At 37.3% G+C, this 12787-nt stretch overlaps 1 protein-coding gene across 1 annotated transcript in view; it reads left to right on the top strand.

The window, feature by feature from the left end:
- Window positions 1–6375, top strand: part of LOC135222969 (asparagine synthetase domain-containing protein 1-like) — a 57471-nt gene extending 51096 nt beyond the window's left edge. Inside the window, exons 7-8 of the mRNA XM_064261450.1 lie at window positions 3924–4105; window positions 5117–6375. Of these exons, the coding sequence (XP_064117520.1) occupies window positions 3924–4105; window positions 5117–5366 (432 nt within the window). The 3' untranslated portion in view covers window positions 5367–6375. The remainder of the gene's footprint in view (window positions 1–3923; window positions 4106–5116) is intronic.
- Window positions 6376–12787: the final 6412 nt, after the last annotated feature.

Raw genomic sequence — 12787 nt, 5'->3', positions numbered from 1 at the left:
AATTAAATAATTGAATTGTCATTCAGACTCAACATAATAACTGTATGACAGTTTTCTGAGTTAAAGAATAAATTTGTCAAAGCTTGTCTATATTAGGCCCTGTATGTGGTAAGTATTCATCAGTGCACCTTACACAGTGCACTGTAGGCATCACTTAAGGTTCTCTGCTGCTTCGTTTCAGCCTCTAGCTGTAACCCATTTCATTCATTTTAATATATGGACCTCTCTTCCATCTTACTTTCCACGCCTTTGGCCTAAATGTTATAGTATTCCATTACATTAGTTTATAACAAAACCAATAACTTGTGTCTTTGATGGTACAGTACTGTACTTACTTATGTTGCTATGGTAAATGATACCAAATTTTCAAGATTGATTCTTTGTCTATGTATTTCAGTACCCATTATTGTGAAAAATGAGTGCAACGTTATGAAAGCCAATTGGAAAGCATATCGGTGGCAACTGTGCAGTGCTGCATTGTAGAAAAATCAGTAAGATTTCAGTGAAATTTGTAAAACATTTAATCCATACATTTGGCAAATGCAGACTAACAGTATTCTCTTGACTCTATCTGCAAATGTTAGCTTATTCTGAAACAATAATAATAACAACATACTGGTTTGGTTTCCAACTTCTTGCACATATGGCTGCAGCCTGTCCTTCGAGTTCAAGATGTCCCATAAGGCCATCTTTGGGGCATCATACTCTGCAGTTACCCTTGACAGAGTCCACCCTCAAGGTGGTCAAGAATCTCCTACTTCATGGCTAAGGCCAAAAAGATGACCCTTAGGAGATCATAAGAAACCCCAAAACAAAAGCAGCACTTCCATAGCACAGAAATGGTAACGCTTCATGGATTCAAATTCAGTGGCCACAGTTGAGCAAGCTGTTGGACCGAGACTGATTTACTTTGTGAACTTCCATCTGTCTGCACCTGATATGATTACTTACTACTTTCTTTCAAAGAACACATCTCACTTTAAGTATAAAAACAAAAATTGTTCTAAAAAATTTACCTTCTATGCTGTATGGCTTCACCACTTATCATCATATGTCCTTGAGTTCTGTTTAGCTTTTTCCCTTATACATTTACACCACATACAACTTTGTCTTCATTGTTCTCAGACTTCTTAACCTGTTAAGCGTCACTCACGTAATAATAAGTTTACCGTGATCTACTCGGTAGCGCCTTCAACGGGATATTACGTTCAAGACTTTAACTGTCCTTGTCAAGCCGTCAGTCCCATAATAATACGTTTACTCGTATAGAAAGTGTAGGAACATCATTTGGTAACACTTTCAGCACATGGGAAACTTATTTCCAGCCTGGCAACTCTTTCCTGGTGGTCGCTTATGCTAGAAAACTGCCTGGCCCTGTTGGTTTTCTTTCAGCACGCTTCGGGCGTTTATCGAGACAAATAGATTTTCGTGTCTTTCACAATGAATGTTCCAAAGAGGAGTCATATTTCTTCAGGTGAGATCAATCAAATACTAGATGAGGAGTCTGATATTGATGACCTATTTGATGATGAGATCTCTAGTTCTGAATCTTCCAGTGATAAGGATATTGAGGATACAAACTTTTCTTCCAATAGCGGGAGTGAAGATGACTTTTCTTTGCCGAGTGACTGGACTCAGAGAGAGAGAGAGAGAGAGAGAGAGAGAGAGAGAGAGATAGAGAGAGAGACGATGAGAAGAGCGAGAGAGAGAGAGAGAGAGAGAGAGAGGATCCCTTCACTTTTGTTGCTGATCCCAGCGTAAAATTTACAGTTGAGGATAAAGTGAACCCATTAGAATATTTTGAGAAATATTTTGATGATGAATCATTTGTTACTCGTGAAAGAAACAACAGATTTGCAAATCAGTTTCTAGATGAGAATGTAGAACATTTTTCTCCACAATCACGAGTACATACAGTAGTACCTCGAGATACGAAAGGCTCTACTTACGAAAAACTCGAGCTACGAAAGCCAATGCGAAAATTTTTACTGCTCTACATACGAAAAGTTTTCAAGATACGAAAGGTTGTTGCTGTAAAGTCCTGAGATTCGCCTGGACCACCGAGAACAATTTTAAAACTCCCGCGCCACCAACTGAGTAAACTCGCCACCATCCTCCCGCTCTCCCATTGGTTCCTGATGCTAGTCACCCCATAAGGTCCTGCTCTCCTATTGGTCAGCATCTACCCCTTGTGCTTTAAGTATTCTATTGGTAAAAGGTTGCTGTAAATTGAAAAACTTATTCATGCAATACATTTAATAAAAAAAAAACATTAGGTAAAGATAGAATAAAGAATAGAAATGAATGGTTATCATACTGTTTGGTAGTTTCAGTAGTTGAAGAGAGATAATGAAAATTTATGGCTTACTGTGTAAAAGTGATTGCTTGTCGATCGTTCGATACTAGTAAGTGCTGGATGTAAACAGACGTTTGGAAGCTTTTTTTTTTTGTTTTTGTTTGTTTTAGTTAATGGTTACTTAATAATTATTTGAAATGAGTACATGCAATACATTTAATAAAAAAAATTGTGAATTAGATATCAGAAAATATAAAATAAATCAGTCTGCCAACAAATAGGTATTTTTTAGAATTCTTCTTCTGTTTTATTATTACGTTACGTATTACGTATGATTCATTACAGCTGTCAGTAACTCGGTTTCTCCATTAGGTACAGATAGAATAAAGAATAGAAATGAATAGTTATTATACTGTTTGGTGGTTTCATTAGTTGAAGAGAGATATTAATGACAATTTATGGCTTACTGTGTGCTAGGAAAAATGATTGCTTGGCGCTCGTTCGATACTCGTAAGAATGTAAACAATCGATTGGAAGGTGTTTTTTCTTTGTTTGTGTATTATAGTTAATGATTAATTAATAATTATTTGAAATGAGCACATACTGATTATTTATACATTTTATTGGCATATTCTAAGCTTTTAGCTCTTAGGTTTAGATGTCAGAATCATAGACTAGGCTACAGTAGCAACCGCTAACATAGGCTAGGCTTATTGCTAAGGGACATATGCTAAAGTCCTAATATATGCAGTAAAAATAAATGGGTTGAACATTACATGCAGTTGAATATTACTCAAGTATGTACAGTATTTTGCCTTTTTGGAGACATATTTCTTCCGTCGTAACCATAGAACATGTGGTTTAGGCCTGGAAATATAATTTACTGGGGTGTTTTTGGAGGGCTTGGAACGGATTAGCCATTTTACATGTAAAATGTGTTCCAAGATACGAAAAACTCATAATACGAAGGCCGTCTCGGAACGGATTAATTTCGTATCTCGAGGTACCACTGTAGATGGTTTGACACTGAAGTAGGATTGTGTGTAGCCCCTTGCTTTAGAGAATGGTATACGAAAGAATAATAGTGCATGTATGTATAATATTTTTCATTTAGTATTATGAAGTCTTTTGAAAAAAAATAATAGTAATATTAACTGTTTTTTTTTATTCCAACGTTTAGTAAATTCCTCCACTTAACTACAGTATGAAATATAAGCACAAAAATCAATATTAACTTTCAAAAACTATCATCAGTGCTATGATCGCTAATCACAAAAAAAGCGTGACAGTACGTTAGCAGCGAGCTCATCTGGGGGGGACGCTTAACAGGTTAATGAAATGTTTCATAAATGCTTGATCTATGTATTCTCATTCTTGTCTAAACTTGCACTAATCTTCTTGTGTAAAAGTCTGCCATTATGCCATACATAGTATCCTACTTTGTCACCATGTTAAGTCTTCTTTTTCTAAAAAGCTTTATTCTTTATTGTATGGTAAAATTGTACTTTATTTTTTATCTAGCTTTAAAACTACTGCATAGGAATTAGTGTAATACTTTTTTGTTTCTTTTATTCTACCTTGGTTCCTTTTCGAATACTAAATAAAACTATCCTTCCTTCAATCAAAGGTCCTATTATGTGGGATGGGGGCTGATGAACAATTAGGTGGATATGCTCGTCATCGTGTTCGGTTTAATGACGGAGGATGGGCTGCTCTTTTGGAGGAAATTGATCTAGAAATTTCCAGGATCCCCACCAGAAATTTGGGTCGTGATAACAGAATATTAGCTGACCATGGGCGTGCACCAAGGTAAATGTATATAGAGTTGCTGTTTGTTTATTTTATAACAGCTTTCTAGAAGGAGAAATGCTGTATTTCTCATGTCTTTAGTTAGTGTGCATAATGATAAGGAGCTAGTTCCACTTATATTTGTGATATACAATAACCCTTTCTTATTGATTTTCTGGTAACAGCAAATCCACATACTAGTTCCTAACCTAAACTAACCTTTACTTAATGCTTAACGTTCATTTTAAGAGGTTTATTTAAAAATGTATGAAAAATGAAATGACAGCACAGAAAAAAAACAATCATAATATCGCAGCTGCAAAGTTGAGGCTCATTAAGCCGAGGTGTTATTTTATCAGAGTTTATCGTTAATATGATTAAACATGAATGATTTTGGTTTGCATGTGTCATCTATAAAACAACATGACAAACTTTTGTGTCCTTTTTTCTGGAAGTGAGGTATGTTAGAATGCTGCTCTTATTACATTGGGAAAATGGCTTGTCATGGAAATTTGAGTTGGAAATTTGTCTCCTTTATCAGCCGTTAAGTGAGATTTGATTATGGTAACATGGTAGACAGATTTTCCTTATGTCAGAAATGAATTTCATAGTTAAGAATGTAGTGTTAATGAGGTATATTTCAGAACTGTAGAGTCTTGTAATGACACTGTCTTGAAGAGCATCAGAAATACTCAACCTGAGAAGATCCTCTTATCTCCTGTACATACATTGCAAAGTACCATAGATTTTTAGCTTGCTCCCACTCTAGGCAGTCTCATTCAGATCAGTTTGAGGAATTATGCATGATGCTGTATGAGACATTATTTGTTAGACCTGTAAGGTATAGCAAGTTCTGGTAATGGGAGATCTGTTGTTTGAGAAATTCCACTTGTGACTGAAGTTACAAGGCCACCTTATAGACTTTTGGCTTACTAATACCCAGACAACCATTGATAGAATTCAAAAACATTTTTGTATCCGTATCGCCAGGCCTGTATCACATTAATTTATTTGAAATATTTTTCTTTTAAGATTTCCCTATCTGGATGAGGACGTCGTATCATTTTTAAACACCCTCCCGATCTGGATGAAAGCAAACCTTGATATGCCAAGAGGACTGGGAGAGAAACTCATACTGCGAGTTGCTGCATCTCGCTTAGGACTAACAATTGCAGCTGGACTACCAAAGAGAGCCATCCAGTTTGGCTCTAGAATTGCAAAATTAGAAAATTCTAAGGAAAAGGGATCTGATTCCTGTACCAGACTACTCTCAAATTCATGACAATAATAGCTTTACTTCTTAAACAGATCCTGATACTTTTGATAAAATATTTTCTGTAAAATAACAGCAACATTTAATTCATGGCTCCCCTTCTGGTGTAGCTATTTAGTTAACTATGGTAATTAGTTAACTAGGTAGGATAAAGTAACCTGACAATTAACTGTGCATTCTACAGAATACGTTGCATGTACTGTTTGCAGATGGGATGAGTTATTGTGAAGTTTTATGTTGCAGTTCTTCAAGTAAAGATGGTTGTCACAGTTCTGTGAATAGTTTATGGAATTCTGTCTATAGAGAAAGGAATTTTTTTTATTGTATTTTCATTGATATAGGAGGTTTTATTGTGACCACAGGGTCAAAATAAAGAATTCTAGAGTACAGTTATGCACTTTATTTTGGTTAGGTCTGAACTTCAAAAATTAGTGTTAAACTGGTTGTATGTAAAAGATGTTTAGTCTTATTGTCATACAGTCATTGTCAGATTGCTTATGGCGTTTTAATAGACATTGATATTTATGTATTTGTGTCTTCTTCAAAGAAAGAATTTCTGTCTTTTCTTTAGAGTGTCTTCTGTATCAGCTGTCGCACATAGTTCTTTTATTTTTTTACATTATTGCAAGTGAATGTCGTTGCAGTGTATGTTACTAAACAATTTCTTTTTGATAATGATCATGATGTCATAGACACTTTTGTACTCGTGTGTATGTGATGAAAGAGAATCTGTACAGCTATTAATGATTCATTAAATCTGCTTCAGGAGTTAATTGTCAAAAGTTGTCCAGCCAACAAGAGCTCAGTTCTGCTACAGGGCATTGAATGATGGTTGTACATGATGAGCTCTTGTGGGAAGACAGCACGGGGTTGTGAGGAGCCCCAATGTTCGTCCTTACAAGCTTGAGGAGGATTCACATGAACCATGTAGGAGCATAATTATTTTTGAGGAAGCTTTGATGTCACGTACTGTACTGGCCAAATGTGAGGAACAATAAATGTTGTTTTTAAATAAAAATTCATGACTTCATTGCCTTGATATTGCTTTATGGCCGCCTCATTGTTAGTGCTGGGCCACACATAAATATAGATTAGAGCTAGTGAGTACTACAGATTTGTTCCAAGTACAATACTGTTCAGTATTTAGTTATTTCTGGGTCATCCTTTGAAGATTTTTGAGAGTTGTCCTGTTAAGAGAAGCATCATCTGTAGTAGTAGTCGAAGTACCCAAGGAAATTAATTTGTGTCAGACATGGGATTCCATCAAATAAAGAGCTTGAATCTGCAGGTGACATGTTTACAGAATTCAGGTATGACTTGGGTCTGATGTTTGTACATCCTCTCATTATGCCAGAACCAGTGGTATTGGAGAAGTTGCAGTCTCAATCTTTCTAAAAATATCATAAAGACTGTCAGAGATAATAAAAGACCCAGGAGGGCAAGTATAAGAGTGTAGAAACTTGGCAGTGGAAGGTACGTCCAAATAGTGTTCAAAAGCCAAGGTGCAATCGTACTTGATTATTGATTATGATGTTGTAAGACTTGGATGTACAAAGTGGTGCCAGCTTAAGCGGTTTTAAGCACTGTTTTGAAAATAAGGACAGACTTCTGTTACTGAATTGTGTAGGTTTGCCTCAACTATTCATTGGTCAGCTGGTACATATAGAGGATATTACAGACTTTGACCTTGTAGTCTACTAAAGATATGCAAAATTAGCTGTCACCAGTCTTAATACACCGTGGATGGTAAAGAAGATAAATTCTTGTAGCCGTAGCAAGTTCATATTCCAAAAAATCTTTAAAAAAGGGTAATGACGACTCGTGGAGCGGGAAGACAACTTGCCAGTAATGTTCTGTTATGGCCAATGTAAGATGGTGCTGTCACCTGGATGCACATGCAACTATTAAGATGTTTCCAGATGATGCAACTTTTTCCTGCACTAAGACATGCTTCTTAGAATAAAATTCTGTGTCTTACGTTGAAAGACATGAGTGGAATGTGATCCATACCACATGGAGTTTTAGTACCATATTTGTCTATTGGTCACAGAAGAGAGAAAAAGCAAGGTTTCAAGCACCATCCAAGAACTGTGATGAAAATGTCTTTTTAAAGAATTACTCAAGGAAGTCTGTAGTACACCTGCATATGCAAGCAATGAGAATTGAAGCCACATATTTCCAAAGAAGATAAGGTGATGCAAGAAGCCATCCTTACTTAATAAGGATCGTTTGTTGTTAGTCATCTGGGAACAGGTAGTATTGAATTATTTGTTCAGTAGTATCTCACAATAGTATTTCAGACAGTCTTGGAGAGGCATAGTATACTATAAGAACAAAGAATTATACTAAAGAGAGGCAGAGGGTTCCATAAAGACTTGCTAAGCTAGTGATGTTGTTTTACTTTAATATTAGATGTAGAGTGAAAACTGTGTTTGGTGTAGGCTAACAAGAGGAGTGATAGGTCAGTGTAGGAGTCCACCAAGGATCAGTACTTAACCCCTTTGCTTTCTATCATAGTAATGGAAGAATTTATATAGAACTGCAGAGAAGGGGTCACTGTGAGCTGCTACATGTAGATGAGGTAGTGCTGACAGAAGAATCTGGAGACGATGAGGTGGTAATGTGTATAAGATAAAAAAGGAGAAGACTGGACATTGAACGCAAAGCAAAACAAACCTTCTGGTGGCTGGAAAAGATAAGAAAAAAAAATATGATCAGAAAAGTGACCATGTGGAAAATGTTTTGGGACTGAACTCTTCAAAATATAGTAAATGGGGCAAGAGATTTTTGGTGGCATTGTTAAAAGCAAATGGGAAGAGACGGGAGTTAAAAACCCATTTGCGATAACTGGGCAAGTCTTACTATGGTAGATTATATCTGTTACCTTGGGAACACTGAACTGCGAGGTAAGAGTCGAGAGAACGTTCAGTAAACATGAGATTAGCCGCGTCATGAAGGAAATGGAGAGAGATGGCTAGATGACTGGTAAATAAGAATAGCTCGTTAGATGAGAGCAAAGAGTTACGATTGGTATAAAAGACCTGTAGGTATACTACTCTGAGGAGCAGAAACACGGTCATTGATAAGAGAAATGGAAGTGATTTTGATACGGTTTGACCATAGAATGTTAAGATTCACGGCAAGCCAGAATATGCAGTGAAATTATTTGACTAAGGAATAAGGAAGGGGTGTTGTATCAAGAGGCAGTGTACCCCACATGGTTCACTTAAGGCATTATTCAATGTTCTTTGCAGTGTCTCTTCGGCCCTTACCTGCAACCCTTTTCATTTCCTTTTACTGTACCTATATTAACATTCTCTCCCATCTTACTCTCCACCCTCTCCTAACAATTGTTTCATAGTGTAACTTCGATGTTTTCCTTCTGTTACACCTTTCAAACCTTTATATTCTCAATTTCCCTTTCAGTACTGAATGAATTGAGATGTCCCATCGCTTTGCGTTTTTCCTAAATTTCGTACGCGCTCCTCTCCTATTAATCATATAGGGCTAAGTCAATTTAGCAAGTGAAGAAGCGTATCAGTAGTTAGACGTATTTGCCAGTGGCCATAGAGCAATAAAGGAGCCACTTATCTCTCTGATAATTTATGCATCGGCTGCAAACCATATCAGCATTACGTACTGTTTGGGAATAACAGTCATGTATTGTCTGGATTATTATTAATTTTATTTTCCCCCCATAAATGAAAACCACTTCGTTTTAATTTTTTTTCTCAAATGTAACACACAAACACATACACCCACGATAAATTTATACCATCTTTATATTCTATTCATTTTCTCTCCATCATTTGCTTCCGAGCTTAACTAATAAAGTATGAGTTTTTTTATTATCGAAAGGCCAAGTAAAAGTCAAGAGGTATTGTTATAATAAGAATTATAAGAAGCTAGATAATTTAGAGTATCGAAAAAATAGATATGAACTCTAACACGGCGATAAATAATAAAAAGTAAATAAAAAATATAAATATATAATACTTGACACAGCTGCTCGAGTGCAAATTTGAGTCGGTACTCGGTAGCTTCATAAACTCGTAGTAGTGTTGTTTCTTGAGAAAAGTGTCTGTTTTCGTAAAATTTTCCAGAGAATTTTGTAGTTATTTCAGTTATTACTTGGTAAGTTAACATTTTTAGTTATTTATAATTACGAGATCTTTGTATAAATGTGAAGGATTGGTGTTTCAAAAGTTTATACTATTGAAGTTTAGGCTAGTGTAAGGACAACGCTTTTTCCCTATTTTCATTGTAACCAATCATCAAGTCGCGTTGTTCTTACTTCCATCCGATAGAGCGTTCCGCGGCCTTTCCGCCGATGTATAACACTTGCAAGTCCATTATTTGTACGCCTAATTATATCTAAATGTATGTCTGTAAGAAAACACAAATTTACCGTCTCGGAGTCATTTCTGTTTGCGGTGCGAGACTGCACTACATATCCGTCCGCACCTGTCTATGTCAACCCAGTTTGTCTGTAAATAAATTATTACGGGCTGCTCTGTGAGCAAGAGCCCGTGCTGACACAAGGTCAGCTAAATCAAAAACAACAACTAAATAAATTATCAGTACCCAGCTACCTGTCTTAATCTCTGGTCCTCACACTAGAATGAATAGGCCTAGGCAGCTTGACAGATAATTGACTAGATGGCTGGGTTAGACTTAGGCTGTTTCATGGTTTTATCAAGTCTCGTAATATCTTCAATCTAACATATAATTATTATTTATAATAGGTATATATTAAATTCTTATTAGGAAGCTTCTTGGAGAAATTTAACCTAGCTTAACCTATGAGGTATGAGGAGGTGGGTTAAGGATTAGGTAGGCTTAGCCTATGTAAGCTGTGTAATGGGTGAGACCTGATTTGGACTAAAGTTTAGGTAATACCTTGATAGCAAAAGGTAGTTTCTTGTCCAACATTTGAATCATATATTCCTATTTGTTTCTGCGGAAATACATTCATACATACCTATAACCTACCTACTCCCTTTTGGAGGAGTAGGCCTATGCAGTAGTGCGAGTTTGAAATGGTACCTAGTACTACCTAGTTGAAAGTTGGTTACATTTGAACGAATTTGAGTGAGGCAAGGCGACTCCCCCATTCACTCATTCTTGCTTGATCTATCACTTTTTGTAAGACTTGGTCAGGTGAAGACATCTTCCAGAACTGGGTTGTAACCAACAAGGCCTCTTTCATTTTTAAGCGAACACAGGAAGGTATGAAGGCTTTAAGGGTGAATTTAAGTCTTTTTATGCCCTTAATTTAGTGCTGCCAGATTTTTTATTTATTTTATTTGCAGTGGTAGGTCCAGTATGGAGTTTTTTGGCTGTCTCCTTCACAGTAGGGAGTTTAGGCAGCAGTGGAGGTAGGCTGAAAGATGTTCTCCAGTTTCTTCATAGGAGATTACTCTGCCTTTGATACAGCCAAATCTCCTACCCCCTGAACTGCCCTCTATCAGCTCTAGACATACTTCCTGCTGACCCAGGTGTGTATGCTGAGCTATCCCTAGGTGAAACTGCAGTTTGTGTTTGTGGTTGTCTACCCTCTGCTCATGTTTTATTTCTGTTCCTACTGCTATACTCATTAAGGAATTCAATGCTGTTGAGCATTCTGTAGCAGTTGTCTTGCCTGTGGAGATACCTTTTTGGTATGGAGCACAGGCCATACTCCTCCTTTGCTACTGCCTGTCTTGACATGTTTTTCATTGTAGCTGAGGACTGAGTAAGTTGAAGAAACACAAGCTCATACTTCCTTCTCATCATCTTTTAGGTCTTCCACCTCTGCCTTCTCCTTTTCTTCTGCCCCTCCTTTTTACTATAGGATGAAGAAATAGAGGTCTTAGAAGCCCTCTTTCCATTGGACTTTAAGTGAGCACCTATAGCCGAGTAGACAGAAGGTTCACATTGATGGGTCACCACTGGGTAATGCGATGATCTGAATGCGCATGATTGTGCTGACTTTCAGGATGTCTTTGCTTGTCTAGAATTCCCAATGTAGGATACACTTGCATAATACCTGGGTCCTTAGCATGTAATTGGAGGATGGGCTTGCAAAATGTCTGCGTTACGATATCACTGGGTATCGTGACATTCTGTAAACAAGTGATCTTGCAGACACTTGGGCGATGCCTGGTTCTGCAAGAACTCATGCAGTTTATGTGCATAATTCCTGAATCGTGCACATTTAGACAGAGGATTCAAATGCCAACAGTTGCAGAATTTTGACTCCGCTGGATATTGTGGTGAGTTCTCTGCACATGCTCGTGCAAACACACGGGGTGTTCTTGGTTCATCCAAAACGTCTGACGTGCCTGTGCACCATAGCACCCTTCAGCATTTGTCTATAGGCTCTAGCAGTTTTTGTTTAGGCCAGTCATAGAAAAGTCTATGAGAATGTGGACCACGATTTTGGGCAGATACATATTAACCTTAGCTTGTGATTGAGTAATTGGTACTGCTAGATCTGATGCATTCTACACTTGGTCCTAAGACTGCTCACCAGGGCAGACAGGTGTGTCAACCTCTCTTTGGGAAGAAACTCCAACACTTTCTTTAGAGAATATGTAAGGATCTCAGGGTCTCTGTCCCTTAGAACACCATCTGGAAGCATTGAAGTAAAATTTTCAGGAGGGTATTGATAGAGTGTACTCTGTGCTTTACTCTTGAGACTAGGCAGTTGTTCCAACTGCTGTGGTTATGGCTGGTGAGGTTAGGTGAACACTGCTCTCTTCGACCCATCTTTCACTTCTGTTTCTGCTGTTGAGTCTCCTGTTGTAATTTTTTGCATGTGTGCATATTCTTGCAGTGTCACGTATAGAGGCCTAACTCCTATACGCTGCTTCCTGCCTCAACATAAAAATAGTTCATTTTATCACATACACAAAAAGATAGGCCATAGTAACTTCATGACATTTCTATTTATAACTAGTTTTAAAGACTATGCAAGTCTTTTGTTTCATGAGTAAAAGTTGTTTTCAGTAATCAGTGATGTTAAATACTAGACTCTATAATACCACTGCAGACAATTAAAAAAAATAACTGCAGATTGTAGTTGTGCATGATGGAGGCTGGTAGGTACAGTGGTTAGTGTGGTGAAATACCACTCGGATGTTGTGGGTTTGCGTCCCCACCAGGGCAATGGAAAATCACTGGCTCTGTATCATGATCAGTTACTGTTGCAGTGTGGGGTCTGTGTGAGAGGTTGAAACCAACATTCTTTGGAAGCTTGAATTTCAAGTCAATGGCTCCTGTGTACTTGTTCCATGTGAATAGGTTTCATCTACTGAAATGATAATAATAATGGTAACAAAATGTGAGATATTTTTACAGGGAGCTCCTACAGTTTTTGGTCTCTTATGCACCAAGTTTCAGACATTTTCAGTCCAATCCCACTTTGTAGAGGTAGAGTATCACTTGAG

The sequence above is a fragment of the Macrobrachium nipponense genome, chromosome 8 (assembly GCF_015104395.2).
Source record: "Macrobrachium nipponense isolate FS-2020 chromosome 8, ASM1510439v2, whole genome shotgun sequence".
Taxonomy (NCBI): Eukaryota; Metazoa; Arthropoda; class Malacostraca; order Decapoda; family Palaemonidae; genus Macrobrachium; species Macrobrachium nipponense.
Note: the sequence above shows the minus strand (reverse complement) of the source record. Positions and strands in the feature narration are given on the sequence as shown.